At 39.9% G+C, this 19,842-nt stretch overlaps 1 protein-coding gene and 1 long non-coding RNA gene across 2 annotated transcripts; one reads left to right on the plus strand and one right to left on the minus strand.

Annotated features, from left to right (window-relative positions):
• Window positions 1-569: 569 nt before the first annotated feature.
• Window positions 570-3,603, minus strand: LOC121278659. The gene is made up of 2 exons (XR_005943252.1): window positions 3,114-3,603; window positions 570-1,535 (listed from the first exon to the last, which is right to left on the minus strand). It is a non-coding gene; the product is annotated as an uncharacterized LOC121278659 (long non-coding RNA).
• Window positions 3,604-3,754: 151 nt separating this feature from the next.
• On the plus strand, window positions 3,755-19,040 carry LOC121278658 (carbonic anhydrase 2-like). The gene is made up of 7 exons (XM_041188971.1): window positions 3,755-3,911; window positions 4,458-4,661; window positions 6,475-6,593; window positions 9,012-9,107; window positions 12,637-12,699; window positions 15,648-15,803; window positions 18,460-19,040. The coding sequence occupies exons 1-7, from the start codon at window positions 3,875-3,877 to the stop codon at window positions 18,565-18,567; spliced, it is 783 nt and encodes a 260-aa protein (XP_041044905.1). The 5' UTR covers window positions 3,755-3,874; the 3' UTR covers window positions 18,568-19,040.
• The last annotated feature ends 802 nt before the right edge of the window (window positions 19,041-19,842 follow it).

Consider the following 19,842-nt stretch of genomic DNA (forward strand, 5'->3'; position numbering starts at 1 on the left):
TGGCACTTGGGGAGCAACTTACTATTCAGGGCTCTGGGTTATGTTAATGAGTACAACTATCTACTGTCCTGACTATAGAATACTCCACAATTACTACTTACTTTTTCTTACTATATGATTTATGGTTTCCCAAATATGTAACCACTTGTTCCTCATTGCCTTGTAATCACTCATGATTATCCTCCTGTCACCCTTTTCATCCACATCCCTGGTATCAAAACAGATGATTATACAAGTCCAGCTCCACAAGTTACACCCTTTATACTCTTGTTCCTTCCTACCCATCTGCCAATGGTCACCCAGTCCCCTCTACCAGCTTCACGCTCTGCAACTTCTGCTCCAGCAAACTTTCTCCCTACCAGATGTTGTGGAGTAGGCCCTGATTACTTTCAAGCTATGCAACTTTCTGCTCAAGGATTGCAACCTCTGTATAAATCATTCAAGTGTATTCACCCTGGATAACTTGATTCCAGGCAGGTCTTCATCATACATGTCACACACATCAGTCTCTGATTTTGCAATGCTTATTTATGTATCCCAGTCCAATAAAAATTACTTTCAAGTCATTGTTTATTGAATGATGACTATTTATTATTTTTACTTAATATGTTTTGAAAGTTTCATCTGTCCCACCTCCTGAACCTATTTTATAGTACAATAGATTGGAAGAGATGGCCTGGTGATAAACACAGGACGTCTCCCTTACACCAGGTGCTTTGTATCAAATGAATCAAAAGATTGTTTCACTGAGTACACTTGGTATCTTACTGTTACAATAAATGTAACAAAATCTAATTAACCAACTGTCAACCAACAGGTGCTAAACTTCACTGGGTCAGCAACCCCACAAAGCAAAACCCACAAATCCAACAGACGTTGTCTTTTCTTCAGTGAGTCTCCTGTGTGGATTCAGTAGGCCAAGTATCAATCCCTTGTCTGTCCTCATTGCTTGATAATATACTGGACAAATGCACCTCAGTCAGTGTGCAGCTCTCACTCTCTCTGCGGTTCAATTATAATACACCAATGGCACACCTTAAGTGGTGCAATTGAGCAGCATCATTATTACATAGGATTACATCAAATATACAGCACAGACAGGCCATTCAGACCCACTTGAACCTCCTTCCATCATTCTTAATCTAAAACTACCATCATAACCACCTTATTCCTCAAATGCTTGACTAGCTTTCCTTTAAATGCATCTATTCAGTCCAAGCAGCATTCTGTACAAATGCCTTAAAATGCATTCACTAAGCTTTAGTCTTTCACCACAATCAAATTTCTAATCTTACAAAAGAGGCAATGAGAGAATCACTACATTTCCAAAATTTGAAACATATAATGAGTTGAACAAATGATTTGTTTTTAAACTGTAATTTTACAATAATTGGAATTTGAACCACTGTCTTCTGGAAAACAATTATTTTACAATTATGTTATGACAGAGGTTGGTGCTCAGGTAGAGATCTGTAATCTCCAAATATTGATCTCCTCTTGTTATTTTGCAGTATGGCACTGGTAGTCCTGAGTCCCTGTGGAAGAACAAAAGAAAATGCATTTGTTTCAGTAACTCTGCTAATTGAATTCACAGAGTTGAAATCCACGGGTGCAGACTTTGTCTCCTTTATATTATAATTGTAATGTCAGTTGTGGGAATACACCCTGTGACAGCACTGTCAGTGCCTAAAGCTTCATCCTAATGATCTCATACCCAATGTCAAACATAGCTTCACTGCTCATCTTGTATTTGTATGATGTAAAACTTTGGAGTGACACACCATGTGCAGTAATCTGCTCTACATTTGGAAATGTTGAACAATGAGGCTATTATAATCCCTAGGTCTCCTATATCTTCTTCCTTAGCTATTTCAAGACCATTCTTTGAGTATGTCTCACTCATTTTCTTTCCCAAGTGCAATATTTTACATTTGGCATTATTAAATTTTGTCTGCCATTGTTCTGCCCACACATACATTTTGCTGAACCCATTCTGTAATTTCCAAGCTTCCTCTCATTTTTACCGATTTTTTTGATTAACTTGAAATGAGCTTTTAAATCCAACTCATTGACATAAATTAGAAACAGGAATCCCAACAATGACCCCAAAGCTACACTGCCCAAAGCTTTCCTTCGCCTCGACATTATTCCTCTAACCAGTACCCATTGTTTTCCACCTTTTTGCCAATTTCTTATCCATTCTCAACATTTACCCTGAAACTCTGCAGCTTAACTATAAGACCTTTCATATTGAAATTCGTCAAATTCATTTTTTAGGTACACGACATTGTAGGGTTTACCATAGTCTAGGTTTGTTAAGTTGGATCTTCTTCGTATTGTCCACACAGAAACCATTGTACATTTTGATTGAATGGTGCTTGTAGAGTACATTGATACATTGTTTTCTTGGCACGACTATAGTTGTGCTGGAAGCAGTCCAGGAAAAGGGGCGAGGTATGCCTTATCAGCGGTAAGTAATCTGTACTAATGGTCATGATGGTTACTTCTCATGGCCAATGGTTGTTGTGTTGTGAGGCCGTTTATGCTGAGTGTGCCAGCCTCAAATCTTCATCGCTGCCTTTACACTTCCCTCTAGATGGCAGCAGAGTAAGGGCTTTCGGTTGTGATATCAGCGGACGGCAATTTATTGAAACTTATTTTTTGCACATAATAAATGAGGATCAGTAAGTGACTTACTGGTGAGCCTAGGAAAACCGATCTCGAAAAGACGAAAAGGCGAACGGCTATCTACACTCACCTCTGTTTAATATGACTGAATTCATAAAGTAACACTTTTCAAATATTGAAAACCCACAAAATTGACCAGTGGATTGTTGGACTCTTAATAAAATGAAATAAAATAGAGGTGGCAGTGCTCTTTATGATCCGACGGTTCAGCAGCTCAGTCCAGCCAGAAACGTGCAAGTAAACACGACCCAGTGCATCTAAAACTCACTCTACGATATGTAATGACAGATCCTGTATAAATCATTCAAATCATTTGCAGGTACATACAGTTGAAATCAAACGCGCGAATGGTTGGGAATAAGATAGTATCATGAACAATTAGGGATTCGTAGCTACCTATTACCTGATAATTAACGAGAACTCACATGGTTGCCAAATATTAAATAGAGAGTGCAATTTTAAACATCCAAAAAACTTCTCTAAAATCAGTGTAAAGTGAAGTCGACGATGCATTTCGGATCGGACATGTAAACAGTTAAGATTTATATTTCCCACGAAGAGAAAAATGCATTGCTGCCATTTGCCGAACAATATTCGCAGATCCGTGTCTGAAGTAGGCTGCAGAGCTCCAAGTCAGGTTATCACGGGGAGTCCGCTGGGCAATGGGAGCAGTTTGTACGGAGCTGTCATCCAAATGCGGATACTCTTCACACCCCCACCAACTCCCCAGCCGGGGGGAAGAGGTAACAGCCCCTCAGATATGTTCAGACATGGACCCCCTCTATCCCTCCCCGCTCACCTACCCAGGTTGGGGCAGGTAGTGGGTGGCTGGGACCCACAGCTTTTGCAACAAACACTCTGCCGGCAAGCCAGGGGAAAGAAACATTATACAAAAATACAAGCGCGTATTTGTGATCCTCATTCCCTCCCACTGCCCCTTCCTTCCTCCACAACCCCCCCCGCCCCCTCCCCAGTGACTCCTGTACCACCTCACCCTCCTTTTTGCGTTACTATTGGTGACATAAAGAAATACCAAACCCAGCTGATCCAATGATGTGGAACCGTGCAACCTATAAAAGCTGGTCCAGAGCCAATCCTCCCGACAAGATATCAGCTTCTGTCATAGGGGCGGACCGTACAGGGGTTTGTGTGTGTGTTTGAGCCTGGGATTAGGGAAACTGCGGCGATGGCGGGATGTTCATGGGGATACGGACCCAAAAACGGTGAGGTTTTCCCGCAGTGTCGGGGGAGGGGGACAATGTTGGGGCTGGTCTGGGCTGCAGCAGCCCCCAGGACTGGACATGAGGCCCCTAGGGGCTCTGACACTATCCAGTCCGACCGAGATCAAGCAGAGCAGAAAGTCTCACATTGCAGGCTGTGGATATACGAGCTCCTGCGGGCGTGTTGGGCTTTTTGTTTTGAAAGTTTCGCCCCCTCTGCTTACTTTGGATGAAGTAGATTTCTAAAGCTGCTTAAGCAAGAGCGAAAGTTTAAAAGTTTTTTTCCCAAAAGGGGCAAGATATTTGTACGGATTGTTTAAGATTAATCATTGATGGAATGAATCCTTTTAAACCAGCCTTTCCTCATTCCCATGCAGTTGTAAAACGTTAACAGATGCAAACTTGGCGTCGGGTTTGCAACCGGAGGAGGTATCAGCTTTCCAATTTGCAGAAGCTGGACCCTCCTCCGCCGCCAGCTCCAGCCTCTTTGAGAAGGTGCAGTGACCTTGGGAGAGGGTTTAGATTACCGGTTCTAATTTCCTGCTGCAGGTCCAAGTCATTGGCATGAATTGGGATTCCCCTTAGCGAAGGACGGTACCCGCCAATCACCCATCGAGATCAAAAATGAGGAAGCCAAGTACGACTCGAACCTGAAGCCACTGACTCCTAGCTATGATCCATCCAGCTCGCAAAGTATTTGCAACACGGGCAACTCTTTCCAGGTGGATTTCGACGATTGCACAGACAAATCAGGTTAGTTAGTGATGTTGTGGTTATTGCCCCCCCGTCCCAGCCTGTTGGTGGATGTTGTGAATAACACAATACAAATAGATTCTGAGCTGCTGTGGATTTGCAGTAAGCGAGTCTCTCTCACTCGCTGCTATTTCACAATAGAATTGCACATATTGGCTTCCAAATATACTCAACGTAAAAATTCCACTTTTCGATCAAAGGAGAGCAATCCTTATTTTGCTCCTGAGGTTAAATGCTGGAGTTTGCAGTACTTTGGGGAGAGTAGGAGGGGTAGGTAAAAAGACGGGAGGAAGCTAACGGCATGGCTGTTGCGTTTATTAATCCAGATTTGGACAAACTCGGGTCGAAATGCAAAGAGGCCTTAAAGTGCCCCGGGGAGGGGGTTGGTCATTCGGGTCGCCAAAGGCGCTGGGAGCTGCGAGAATGAAAGGAGCAGATGAATTTGAAGGACTGGGCTGAGTGACGGGGCTCTATAATCTGACTTGACCCATGTGCAATTCAAGTCAATTGTACCAAATAGAAAGGGACTTATTAAAAATTAGAGCAAAGCTTCGTTGCTTGACTAAATTGTAACATTAGCAAGAGTAGGTGACAGAGTCATTGTACTCGACTTGGATTGTTTTAGGGGGTTTGCATTACTCTTCTATCTCCCAACGCCACTAAGGAAGGAGATGCTGATCAATTTTATTACTTTTTTAGGGTAAATTCAAACATAATTTCAGCGCTTCAACATAAATATTTAAAAGGTTTCCCTGACAATTTCCCCCAAAATAATTTGTTATGGGAAACCTTTGAGTTTTCATACGGTCTAGTGTGGCTTACACTAACAGTGAGTTTTGGGAAAACTGGAAGACTACATGAAGTAGCAGAAGGGTGGTTCAGTGTTGCACCGATACAAAATATATAGTATGTAAGAACAGGACCAATTTGATCTTCTGTCCTGCTTTGTGTAAACTTTTATCTTCAAATGCCTTGCCTTGTATGCAAGTGTGTAGATTAGTCTATATGTGATGTTACAAATAGAAACTCCCACCTGTGCCTTCTACTGCTTTGAATGATTGCGTGCAAAACAAGCCAAATGGCAATGTATGACACTGCAACTTGCTGTTGTCTAGCCCACTCCTCGATTTCCTTGTTTGGACTCTCTAGTACCATTATGCTGATGCACTCCCTCCGATCAGTGGTCTCCTGCTCCTTGTCTGTTCTCAGCTCAACCAACTGTATTCTACCACAGTTGGGAAGTAGGATAGAGAGCATGGTGCAAGGGAAGCAGGAACTAGTGAGAGGAACAGGAGCTGGATAAAGGAGACCACTAGTTTTCTCTAATTCTAGTTGAGATTTCCATTTACTACTGCTGCCACACTTTGACCCTTTTCAATGTTGGGTTTCACATTCTTCTCCTCAGTTTGCCTTTTGCTGCTTGGGTGGATAGTGACAGACTATTGATTTTTAGTTCTGTACAACTTGATGGACCAGATAATCTTTTTTGTCAGTCATGTTTGGTTGTATATATTGTGATTGAGCTAGAAGTGGCATTGGTTTTATTTTGATTGAGAAAGAGATGGCACAGCTTCTAAGTATTTCAGTCCAAAATCCAAACACTTGCAGGGATCCATAATAGGACAATTTATCTACTATCGGCCATATTTTACGTAGGCCTCAAAAGGATGAATTGCTTATTGATCGTCATATTATAAGTCTTTATTGAGTAAGTTCATCCATAATTTAAAGCAAATTAAGATAGATTGTAGTAAATACATTTTATACCTTGTTTAGCAATGTCAACAGTGATGCTTCTTCATTTGTATGATAGTGCTGACAGGTGGCCCCCTTTGTGGAAAATACAGGCTACGTCAGTTCCACTTCCACTGGGGAGCTTGTGATACTCAGGGCAGTGAACATGTAGTTGATGGACAAAATTTTGCTGGAGAGGTAAGTGAGCAATAATGTTTGGACTTCTACGAAAAACAATAAATATCTGGGTGATGCACATTTGTGTTTAAAAATTGGAATTTTGCTTCACACTAGTCAAGTTTTATACAAGACTCCCACCAATAATGTAGCAGAAGGCAGTGGTGAAAAGATCAGTCACCATACCTAAGGAAGGATGTGAAGGCATTGCAGAGAGTACAGAAGAGATTCACAAGAATGGTTCCAGGGATAAAGAACTGTAGCTATCAGGATAGACTGGAGAGAATGGGATGGTTTTTCTTGGAGAAAAGAAGGCTGAGAGGAGACTTGATAGAGGTGTTCAAGATCCTGAGGGGTATGGACAGGGTAAATAGTGAGAAACTCTTTCCACTCAAGGGAGCATCAAGAACTAGAGGGCACAGATTCAAAATTATTGGCAAAAGAAGTGAATGTGATGTGAGAAAAGATTTTCACCCAGAGGTTGGTTGGACTCTGGAACGAACTTCCTGAGTGGGTGATGGAGGCAGGTTTGATGGAAGTATTCAAAAGGGAATTGGATTGCTATCTAAAAAGAAGAGTGGGCAGGAAAGTGGGACTAGGTAGAATGCTGTTTCAAAGAGCCAGCGCAGACTCGATGGGCCAAATGGCCTCCCTCTGCACTAAAGATTCTGTGATCCTTTTATTTAAATAGATGTAACTGGTCTCAGACGAGTAAAGTATCTGACAATTGCCTGCAAAAGCTACTTGCTTTCCCCCAACGCAAAGCAGTCCTGAAAACGATTCTTTCACAACCCCTCATTACTCACCATCAATTCATGAATTAACACAAATAAGTGGAGAAAGGCCACTTGCCAGTCAGCTACCAAAGTGCAAGATGAGAAAATAGTAGAAAGAAATATTTGTGGCTCTGAAATAAAACAAACATAACCATTAACATTTTGTAATGCATATGTGTGATTACTTTCTCTTCCTGGAACTTCCTGTGGCGTAAAACCTGTTCCTTCCCATTGTGGTGTCAGCAGTGGTAGAGATGGGTATTTCTGACAGTTGAAATGCCCTTGGCTAATGTCCCCTGGATTTTGGTGCAGGTGGGGGGCCCACTAAAGACTGCTCCCCCAACATCTGTCGGGAGCAGACTCTGCCATTGGGACAAGGTGACATGCAAGGTTTGAGGGGTGAGGGCAGGGTACAGCTGAGAATTGTGAAGATGAGTAGAGAAAACAAGCAAAATAATGCAAATGCTGGAAATCTGAAATAAAGACAGAAAATACTGGAAACGCTCAACAGGTCTTGCAGCATCTTTGCAGAGAAGCAGAGTTAATGTTTCAGACTTGAGCTGAAAGGTCACAGGTCTGAAATGTTAACACTTTCTCCATGGATCTAGAGAACATGTAAATGAAATAGGATCAAAACCATTGTATTGTTTAGGGTGGGGGGGGTGGGGTGCGGCGGTGGGTGGGTAGAGGTTATGATCTGAAATTGTTGATTTTAATATACTACTTTGAGTATGCATTTACTCTGTGAATTGAGAGTAACTTGCTCCTGAGTTTGCTGTAGATATATTGGGGATCTGATGTTCATGTAAATGAAACAGCAGCAGAGATTTAGACAAGTTTCCAGAGTGTTAATTGTTCAATAAATGCACCTTCAGTGTGGACACATTTCCTCTAATATATCCAAAACCCAAATACTAAAGTCTTAAATTTGGAGAAGAAATAGGTTGGTTTGTATCATTGACAAGTTTCTTATTGTGCAAACCCAAGGCAGGTCTAGAACCTGCTAACAGCAAAAATCCTACAGATGTTGGAAATTTTAAATAAAGACAGAATACTGGAAATATTCAACAGATTAATCCCTGTTTCTCTCCTAAACACTCTAATGTTTCATTTTAATTTTTATCATCTAAATCAGAAGATAATGTAAATTTTAAGCAATTTGGTGTCAGGAAAAAGCAGGTGGGGATGGCAGGGTGACAGTGTAAGGTAGAACGATGTGATGATGAGACCAGTATAGTAAAGAAGGCCTCAGCAACCCAGGGACCAAATGGAAGAAAGATGGTAGATTTTCTACGATCCTCCTGCTATCTTGCTGTAACAACTTGCAACTCCTATGGACTCATCTTTGGTTTCTATACTTGTCTCATTATTGAATTAATTTTACCTTGCACTCATGTCATCATGTCATTTAATCCCTCCACCTTTTCATATTCTTTAATTGCTACACTGAAGAATGGTTATGTTTAATATCAGCCTGCCAAATCTGGAATTAGTTTAAATACTGCCCACTAGCAACCCTGCCCTGGTAGAGACAGCAGAAAACTCCTGTTGAATTGAATCAAGTGTATTCTAATTGAGATCTCTTAACATGACCCTGAATTCCGCTTGTTTTGATATGTTTTAAAATACAAAAATGCTTTAACTGAGCCTGTTATGTTTCTAGCTTCACCTGGTGCATTGGAATGCAGAAAAGTATAGTGATTTTGGTGAGGCTCTTAAAGCACCTGATGGTTTGGCTGTCATCGGTGTCTTCCTAAAGGTATGAAGGTTTATTTAGTAAGCTGGCTTTATAATGTACAATAATGGTTCACTTTTCAGTTTTCCTGATTTTTTGCTGAAAAGAAATCTATTAACAATGTATTGCATGCTGTACTGTACCTCATAGACCATGGAGGGTAAAATTAGACAAGTGGTGACACAACAGGTGCTGTCTGATAGGCAGAACACATATCAGCCAGATAAAGTACTGTTGACTTGATAGAATATCAAGGGTGCATTTTTTACTGATCAGCCAATGCAGTTCAAGCCTGCTTTTTTAATGCACTTGCCGAAATTCACCCCCATTATTTCAATTTTGTCCTAACTCTGCAATGATCAACTGCCAATGTAAAAATGCAGAAATTCACCCGTAGATGCTGAGTCCCTGAAATTGGCAACCAATTTCTTGCATGTACTAGTATATACTAATGGGGATATACTAGGGATACAGAAAATGCAGTCTTTTGCAAAGACATCAGGCAAAATGTACATTCTGCTCTCTTACAGGGTGGTCATAGTTTCCACCGTTGCCTGATACATTTGCTGAATCCTGTAGTACACATTTGATAATACCAGTAACTGGGAAAATTCAACTTTTTTCACTTGCTCCCTTCCTACCATGATGGATGTTTGTTCTGAAATCACATGGTTCTTATAGTTTTTTGTAATGCACTTGTAGGATTTTTCTCTTTGTTTTTGGCAAGTGAGTACACGATAGTAATAAGCCCAGTGTTGTATTTACATAATCAACTAGTTAGTTATATTGTGGCTTTGATGTAGCAGAACATCCCAAGATACCACAAGCTGGACAACTGGCAAAAAAATGCTTTATTTATATTGCACCTCCTCTCTTACAATTAATTGTGCAATTACTAATCCTTGGATAGACATTACAGAAATTTTACAGGATTTATAAGATTTCAGTAAGAGCAATGAGATTATTCAGACCATTTGATGGTGTTGGTTAGAATCATTACAGAATGCTATTAAATGTATGACTATCATGCCTGTGCCAGATCTTTGGTAGAGCTGTCCAATTAGTCCAACTACCCTGGTCTTTCCCTTTAACCCTCCAGATGTTTTCCCTTCCAAGTATTTATCCAATTCTCTTATTACTATTAACTCTACCATTACCACCTTCTCGGGCAGTGCATCCAGATCACAATTCTGTTTTTTTCCTAAAAAATATTTCCTTGGTTCTTTGCCAATCACTAGGCCTTCTTCTGTTTACTGATCCGCCTTCTACTGGAAATGGCTTCTCCTTATTTACTCTATCAAAATCGTTCCTGATTTTTGAATCTCATATCAGACCTCTTGTAACCTTCTCTGTACTTAGAAAGACTGTCCCAAATTCTCCAGTCTCTCTGCATAACTGAATACCATTCTAGTAAATTGTTTCTATACCTTGCCTAAGAACTTGTCGTCCTGAAGTGTGTGTTCTTGAATTGAACGTGTACTCCCAGCTGAAGCCTAAAGGTTTAGCTAGGATATCGGGAGAAAGCTCTGCTGGTTTTGTGTGCAGTGAGAACTTATAGTCCACAAGAACCATTGGACTAGGTAGAGAGGGCCTTGATGTGTGAGAATTTTATCTGCAGTATGGTGCTGGCCTGGAATATTGGACTAGATTATGTACACCAGTCATGGAGTTGGACATGAGCCCATAACATTTCAGCCCAGTGGTAATGTTGCTACTAACTGAATGATGTAACACCTGTACAGAGTGGTCCATGTCAGAGTTTCTGCAGTTTGATATTTTACTGCTTGGAATTTGTCAGATCCACAATGAATTTTGGAATTGTTAGAGCTGCAAAGCCTTAGTTAACTCTTTAATTCATTTCTCTCTATTGCAATCAACACAATACTCCATGCTTTCTTCAATAGTCCAACCAGATTTGCCTTGAATAGTGGACAGAATTAAATAACATTCATCTATAAATCTCTAATTTTGAGAATGAGAAGAATGCAGCAATACATTCTGCAGTTCAAATGTTTTTCTGATGAAATCTGCACCAAATAATTTACATTTTATATTTTGGAAATATTAACATTAACCACTAGATTAAATTTACAATATTTGAATATTTGATGTATTAAACAACTTCATGAACCATCATATAACATAATGCCTTCAGCTCAGCAATTAGATGATCATGTTTGTCACTTTTATAATATATTCACATTATATTGATCCAAAGGCTTCTAACTGTAAATTCTCATGAATATTTGATGCAAATGTATTATTAATATGGGCATCAGCGTCTGATCAGTGTAACATTAGAAGTCACTTTGACTGCCAGGAATGACTCTGGAGTCTGTAACAATGCAAGATGATTGACCTCCAACAATCACCATCTCAGCACCAACTCACTGCAGGACTTCCTCAAGACCGCATCCTAGGTTGAACTAGTAGCTGCCTCATTGACATTTCCTCCCTTATGAAGTCAGATGTGAGGCTATTCACTGACTTGTGCTCAGTCCCGTTTGCAATAATTCGGATTCGCAATAATTTGGATAATGAAACAGGCTAGCCCTTCAAGGGGCCTTACCTGGACAATAGTCAAGCTGATAAGTGGCAGGTAACACATGCACCATACAAGTGCTGGACAGTGGCCATCTAAATTGAGAGAGGCTAATCACCTCCACATGACATTATAGTCTCCCCATCAAATCTTGCACTAATGACCAGAGACAACTGAACCAACCACAAATGCTGTGGCTATTGGAGAAAGTCCAAGGCTTTCTGCAGAGATCTGGTCATCTGACTTGTACTAAGTGTACAAGTGTGATGAGACTTGCCTATATATGTGTAGCGGTAATTGCACTTCAGAAACTTGACTGACTCCATCAAGAACAAAGTAGTCTGCTTGATTGGCATTCCATCCATTAGCCTGCTCTTGTACTCCTTCTATTACATGTACCATGGCAGAAATCCTGCAGCCACTTTCTCAAGGTCACTAACTGTGTGCCTTGTCAGTGACACCCACATTCTGTGAATGGATTTGGGGGGAAAAAAATCAGTGAAGCAAGGCTTCAAAGTCAGTCTGACTTCCATAATTTATTTGAATATTAAACTCTTATTTTTATTTGGTTTTCATGCAAGCACAAGTATGCAAGATCATGTAGGTTTATAATCACACAATTCACTGCTTGCAAGTAAATCTCAGGTGTCCTGTTTTACATACCATAATAGTTCCTTTCATCTTGCTGGCTTTACTTAATTTATTTTCGTCCAATTTGAGCATTCCTCAGTGCATCATCATGTGATAACCTTTAGTTGAACACCATAATAATGAACATCAACAATTGTTCATGGTTGCTACATGCAGAATTCTGAATAAGCGTTAACATGTGAAAAAGGAAATCGAGCATAGTTATGTCATTCACAGTAAAATGTAATTGCTGTTGGACAAATAGTAAAAGTTATGGCCTTTGGATTCCTTGGTAGTACAGCTTCTTTGTATGCCTAAATGCAAATCTGAATAACCTGAGGAGTCATAAAATGAACTGATTTGGTATCTTGTGACTTTCAGGTACGTGATGCAAATCCAGCTCTGCAGAAGATTGTCAGTTTACTGGACAGCCTTAAATCAAAGGTACAATGAATTCTATACAGTGTATATAGATGTAAACACATTGACAATTATTTAAATTGCAAATTCAAATTGTTGTTCCTTCATTAAGTGAAAATGCCTGAAGACTGCCTTTTATGTCTTGTATGAAACGGCTTTGTTTCCAAGGCCAACACAAATAGCACAGATGCTGATTAAGGATTGAAGTCCTCTTTTGTGGAACTAATAAATTAACTTTTGGAAAATAACCTGCATGCCATAACCTCTTGTTAAAATAGTGAACAAACAAACCTCATATTTACTCCTAATATATCAAAACATGAGTCATAGAGAAAGCACAGAAAAAGGCCCTTTGGCCCATCGAGTCTGCGCCGGTCAAACAAGTACCTAACTATTCTAATCCCATTTTCCCGCACTAGGCCCATAGCCTTGCATGCCATGGCATCACAAGTGCACATCCAAATACTTAAGTGTGTTATGAGGGTTTCTGTCCCTACCACCCTTTTCTGGCAGTGACTTCCAGATTCCCACCACCCTCTGGGTGAAAATATTCTTCCTCACATCCCCTCTAAACCTGCTCCTTACCTTAAATCTATGCCCCTTGGTCCCTGGTTATTGATCCCTCCACCAAGGGGGAAAAGTTCCTTCCTGTCTACCCTATCTATGCCCCTCATAATTTTATACACCTCAATCACATTCCCTCCCCCATCCCCCTGTCCTCAATCTCTTCTGCTCCAAGGAAAATAACCCCAGTCTATCCAATCCCTCATAACTAAAACTCTCCAGACCTGGCAACATCCTGGTAAATCTCCTCTGCACTCTTTCTAGTGCAATCACATCCTTCCTATAATGCAATGACATACTTCCATGTATTAATTTGTGCCCTCAACTCATCTGCCTAATTCGTCAGACTCCTTGTATTAAAATAAATCCCATCCAACCTTGTCAAACTCCCTTGTTCCTTAACTGTCCTATAATTTCTATGCCTTCCAGACTCACTTGCTCTCTCTTCTAATTTTGGCTGTGCATCTCCCTCTGCCGAACCTCCTCTCAGGATCCCATTCCCCCCTGCCAAGTTAGTTTAAACCCTCCCCAACAGCACTAGCAAACCTCCCCGCAAGGACGTTGGTCCCATTCCGGCTCAGGTGCAACCTGCCCGCCTTGCACAAGTCCCACCACCCCCAGAAACGGTCCCAATGTCCCAGAAATCTAAAGTCCTCCCTCCTGCACCATCTCTCCAGCCACGCATTCATCTGGACTAAGCTCCTATGTCTATACTCAAGAGTGCGTGGCACCAGAAATAATGATTAATAGTGATTACTACCTTCGAGGTCGTTTTTTAATCTGCTTCCTAGCTCCCTAAATTCTGCTTGCAGGATCTCCTCCCTCTCTCTACCTGTGTCATTGGTACCAATATGTACCACAATCTGTCTGCTTTCCCTCACTCTTTAGAATGCCTTGTAGCCATTCAGTGACATCCTTAGTTCAGTGACACCCAGGGGTTTCAGTATACACATATGCTACAATTCCATTGGCTGTGTTTGGCATATCAGTGGTTACTTCTAAAGGATTCAAGCCTCCACTAGCTTTTTTTCTTTCTTAAGATGTTGGCCATCAATGGCAAAGCCAGAATATGTTGTCCATCCCTAATTGACCTTGAAGGTGATGGTGAGCCACTGCCTTGAACTGCTGTAGTCCATCTGTTGTACGTATACCCACTGTACTGATAGGTAAGAAGTTCCAGGACTTTGACCCAGTGACAGTGAAGGAATGATAATACAGTTCCAAGTCATTATTGGTATGTGGCTTGAAGGGGAAATTCCAGGTTGTGTTCCCAAGCATTTGCTGCCCTTCACCTTCTAGGTGTTAGAGGTTGCAGTTTTAAAAGGTGGTGACAAAGGAGGCTTGCCGAGTTGCTCAACGGGTAGCAGTGGGAGTACCATATATAAGGTGCAGTGGTGGAGGACTGAATGTTTAAGGTTATATTAAACCAGGGAAATCAGCTTGTGCAGCTCTATCTGCATCCATGTTAATATGGCAAAATAAAAACAGTTCTTAAATCCAAGATATTTTTATAACTGGACATATTGCACAGGGGAAATGAAAACTGGGCAGGCTGTTTTACACCCCAGTTTCTTTTTCTCATAATAAACATGGTGTAAAACAGGAAAATCAGCTTGTGCAGCTCTATCTGCATCCATGTTAATATGGCAAAATAAAAACAGTTCTTAAATCCAAGATATTTTTATAACTGGACATATTGCACAGGGGAAATGAAAACTGGGCAGGCTGTTTTACAGGCTTGAGACCAAATCCCTCTCTTTCGTTCTTTTTCAATCACCACCACCCCCTGCAATTCCCATACAAAGGATTGAGGACCGGAGTTAACTGGATTTTTAAAATTATAAATAACTTGACTGTAAAGACAAGGCAGCTGAAATTGGTTTTTGGTGCTTGCACAGAACAGGTGAATTGGCTGCTCCTTTTACACCTCACCTGGGTACGGTGTGAAATGGCTGCTGATTCACTAATTGTTTTGTATTATTGCCAAGGACCAGTTTCATTCCTAATGTCAGGCTACAGTTGATGGAAAGCCAACTTACAGATATGTATAAAAACAAAAAAATGCGGATGCTGGAAATCCAAAACAAAAACAGAATTACCTGGAAAAACTCAGCAGGTCTGGCAGCATCGGCGGAGAAGAAAAGAGTTCTGTTGAAGGGTCATGAGGACTCGAAACGTCAACTCTTTTCTTCTCCGCCGATGCTGCCAGACCTGCTGAGTTTTTCCAGGTAATTCTGTTTTTGTTACAGATATGTAGTTGGCCCTGTGCAGTGGCTTGATATCGATGAACATTGTCACTAATACCTGTACTTCATTTTCACTCCAAACTGAATTTTGTGTTATTTATCACAGCTGATTGTGAAAGGTTGTTCATTCTTAGAGGTCTAATTAGTTCTTTCTATCCTTAGGGTGCTAAATGTGACTTTAAAGACTTTTCTCCTTGCTCTCTGCTGCCTCCTTGTCTCCAATATTGGACCTACCTAGGATCCTTGACCACTCCTCCCCTGTGTGAGAGCGTAATCTGGCTTGTGCTTAAGGAACCTATTGCCATTGGTGCAGATCAGGTAAATAAAAAATTATAAGCACAGTTTGTCTAAAAGTATCAACAGTCGAATATTTACAATGCAAAAGAAGGCCATTCAGTCCATCATGCTGAGCTGGTCCTCTGCAAGAACAATTCACGCTGCCACCCTCCGGACTTTTCCATGTAGCCATGTACATTTTTCCTTTTCCATTTCAAGTAATAATCTAATTTCCTTTTGAATGAACGCCATGATTGAACTTGCTTGCACCATACTTGGGCAGTGCATTCCGGATCCTAACCACTTTTTTGGGAAGGTTTTCCTCACATAGCCATTGCCGTTTTTGCTAATTGCCATATATCCATGCCCTCTGGTTCTCAATGCTATCACTAATGGGACAAGTTTCTCCCTATCTACTCTATCCAGACCCCTCATGATTTTAAATATCAGTCAAATCTTCTCCAGGAGAACAGTCCCAGCATCTACAATCTATTTATGTAAAGTCTTAAATATGATCATGAAATTGATTTTTGTTATCATTGAAACAGCAAATATTCAGCAAGAGGTCAGATCAAACTGTTTTATAAAATCTGAATAGAATGCTTCTGTATATTTAAATTTTTGTAGATAATTGAAACAAATTTTAAATACTTGCAACTTTGTGTTTTGTTGTGTTGGAAGGGCTGTATAAATGCAAGTTGTTTCTTAAATGAAATATTCAAATATTTAGAATAACTTAATCATATAAATGCAGTTCAATTTAGTAAAATGTTTAAATTGCTTTAGTTGCATTCACTGGAGGTTGTATATGCCATAGCATAGTCTGATTATCATATCAACTATATACCACATCAAGCTAAATTACTTTTTCAATTTTGTAGGATATAATTGATGCAAAATTAAAGTGTTAAGATAGCTGAGAATTGGTACCTATACTGGTACTGAGCCCAAAACGGCAACAGTCCTTTGTTTACATGACATCTACCAATATGCTCAGTTTTATTTGAAAATTAGATTGATTTTGGTGAACTGAACAAGCATAATGTCTGTAACAGAAGACCTCTGAGCATAGAACTGTCGATTAAAACAGTATGAAAAGCACCAGAATCTTGACTCTGACAGCAGTTTGATTGGATAATTTTAAATTATATCACACTGGGGATTTGAACAGTCATTGGCTGTGAATTCTGCTTTCCTGGGTTGTGCTTTATTTGTGGGTGCAGGAAATAACCCTCACCAGAGTTTTAAAAGTGCGTGGAATTCTGTCATGCCTTTAGACATAACATCAGTGATAAACATTTGCACGGAGTTCTTCCACATCAATGCAAAAACCTGGAATGATGGTATCAAATAACATTATTCTACATGTTAGTTAATAGCAAAATAAAAATCAGGTAACAAATTGAGGAGCGTGAGGCAATCGTGCTAGGGATAAAGGGAGTGGCCCTATGCAGCAGTGTCTATCCTGGAGAGACAGGTCGGGCGCCTGAAGGATAGCTATATGTATGCAGTGGGCAGTTTTCCAATCTTTCGCATATCCTGCAATAATGCTTTAACTGTTAAATATTGGTTTGAAACTAAACTTTTATGAGTTTGGAGTTGGTTGAAGGTTGCAGCAAGTAAGGGTCGAATATGAAGGAGCTGTAAGCTTAGTCTGGATGACAATGGTATAAATGTATACATACAGAAGTTCTATTGCTCATGGTCGAGATGAGTCAGTCTTCAAGTGCAATTGGGGATGAGGGGGATGGTCAGATGATGGCTCAAGGTACATGGATGTAATGTTGTTTCCATTTTAAGTTCAATTATTCTGTCTTTTTATTAAATTCTAAAATTCTGAAGTTAAACACTGGCCACTTGAGATGCTTCTGTCCTAATCAAATTTCAGAATTGGAGGTTCTAAATTTGATTACAAATCAAATAGAAGTTATCCAAATGCAAAGCTTTTTAAAAAAATCCCCAGTATATATTAATCACTTGAAGGCACAAGCTCATGAACCTTTGTTTGTGCCACCTTTGTAACATTGAAAAAAAAATACTGCATCAAGTTTCTGATTAAACATGATTGAGATTAAACCTGATTGATTAGCAGGGTAACTGAGTTACAAATGTTTGCTGGCTCTTAGTTGAGCTGGTGTCCAAAGCCAGTGAGTTACTTTGTGAATTTGGAGAGGAAGTGAAATGAAATGCACAAGAGCACACCCACAATTGAGGGTCAAAGATTGAGGCTTCCTCTTTTAGATACTGATCATGAAATCTGGTCAGTGACTTAGCAACAGGAAAAGAACACATCTGGATGGATCTTGCCTGGAATCTCGAGTGCTTTGTCTGTGTGAAGATCAAATACAGAACCTGAAAATTCACTAGGACTTGAAATATTTTCACCCCACAGGACATATCTTGACCCTTATTAGTTATACAAAGGTGTGGTTATACAGTGAATCACTAATCACATGCACAGGAAATATTTGATAAATATTTGTGCAAGCATTCTCTCTCAAATGCAAAAACCTGCAATGATAGTATCAAATTATTCTACAGTGCACTTAGATCAAAGTCGGGTAGCAAAATTTGCTGCAGTCATTTAGCAACATCTGTTCCTATGTTTCCTTATCAATTTATAAAAGAATGGGGCGGGGGGCAAGTGGTGGCAGATGGGTCTTTTGGATTTACTATTATCATGCTTGTATTTTTCCAGATAGCAAAGTTCCGCTGTCTGCAGTTTGGACCTGATGAACCCATGCAAAACAACTACCGATCTCCCCAGCCTCTGAAATACAGGGAGATTCAAAAAAACTTTGAGTAAGGGTTTGAATACAGTCATCAGCTTGCCTTTCGGAACTGCCCCTGTCTAGCCTGAGTAGCAGTAAATAACTTCCCCTCACCCATCACCACTCCTTACTTGGTCAGAGTGGACAAATAGGCAGACAACATCTTTTAAGCACAAGTTGATAAAATTGGGGCGTCCAGATTGGTCTAAGCCGCCCCTGGATTGTTATCGTGTTCCTGGATCTTCACGAGCCTTGCCATTTAACAAAAAATCTGAAGCAATCATTTCTTTTCTTGAAAATAAAAACATGAAGGCAGTCTGTAATTTAGTGAAGGACTAATCTGTAGCACTGAATATATTGTTAAAGTTTAATAAATTGTGTTTTTAGTGATGTTAACTGTAAAGCAGTTCCTAGTTTAAAATTATATTGAATATTAAAGAGCAATAATTCTACCAATGCAATGAGTTGTAAGCCATAAGATTTAGTAAATAAACATTGTGCTGACTTATGTGCTGTTTCTATTTTTTTTAAAAAACTGATGTTTTCACCATGTAGCAGGAGTAGATTTCCAGGAAGCTATTTTTGACACTTGCTGCTTGTAACCCCAAGCAGCTTTGTACTTGCTTCCTCTGCTGTGCATTTACATTTCAGCTCACCGAACATGACATCGGTGAAAAATACAGGCAAGTCCTTGAACTTGAACAAAAAATCTGAAGCAATCATTTCTTTTCTTGAAAATAAAAACATGAAGGCAGTCTGTAATTTAGTGAAGGACTAATCTGTAGCACTGAATATATTGTTAAAGTTTAATAAATTGTGTTTTTAGTGATGTTAACTGTAAAGCAGTTCCTGAAATTGGTTCCTGAAAACTGCGTCTTAAGTTGAAATGCTGTAACTCTGAATCTATTTTCCACCCCCGCCCCGCTGCAAGAGCAATGTTACAAATGGGGGATTGGTTCTTGAACCAAGGCTTGATACCCTATTTTCACCAAAATAACCCAGAATATTGTACTCTATCAATTATAGACAAATAATATAGCAATATTAATGTACTTATTTTGTAAATAACAATTACTGACAAAAAATCACAAGCTAAAATACACACAGAAATATAGTACTGTACTAATGCTGTTTGAACAGCAACTGACTGAGTCGGGGCAGCACAGAATGTCAATGTGCACATATGAATGACACCATGCCAGCGAATCAAACAAAGTTGAAATGGACAAAACAAAACTCAATTTATAAATGTAAGAAGTGCTGCTCATTGTAACTCTTAACGTCAAAGTCGAGGACTGCTTGTATCCTTT

The sequence above is a fragment of the Carcharodon carcharias genome, chromosome 6 (assembly GCF_017639515.1).
Source record: "Carcharodon carcharias isolate sCarCar2 chromosome 6, sCarCar2.pri, whole genome shotgun sequence".
Lineage (NCBI taxonomy): Eukaryota > Metazoa > Chordata > Chondrichthyes > Lamniformes > Lamnidae > Carcharodon > Carcharodon carcharias.

What these genes read in the sequence shown, in the direction of transcription:
- LOC121278658 (XM_041188971.1), top strand. Translation starts at nt 3,875, where the DNA reads ATGGCGGGATGTTCATGGGGATACGGACCCAAAAACG. An exon ending in GGGATACGGACCCAAAAACG is followed by an intron (nt 3,912 to 4,457) that starts GTGAGGTTTTCC and finishes TTCCTGCTGCAG; the next exon opens with GTCCAAGTCATTGGCATGAA. An exon ending in GACAAAATTTTGCTGGAGAG is followed by an intron (nt 6,594 to 9,011) that starts GTAAGTGAGCAA and finishes TTATGTTTCTAG; the next exon opens with CTTCACCTGGTGCATTGGAA.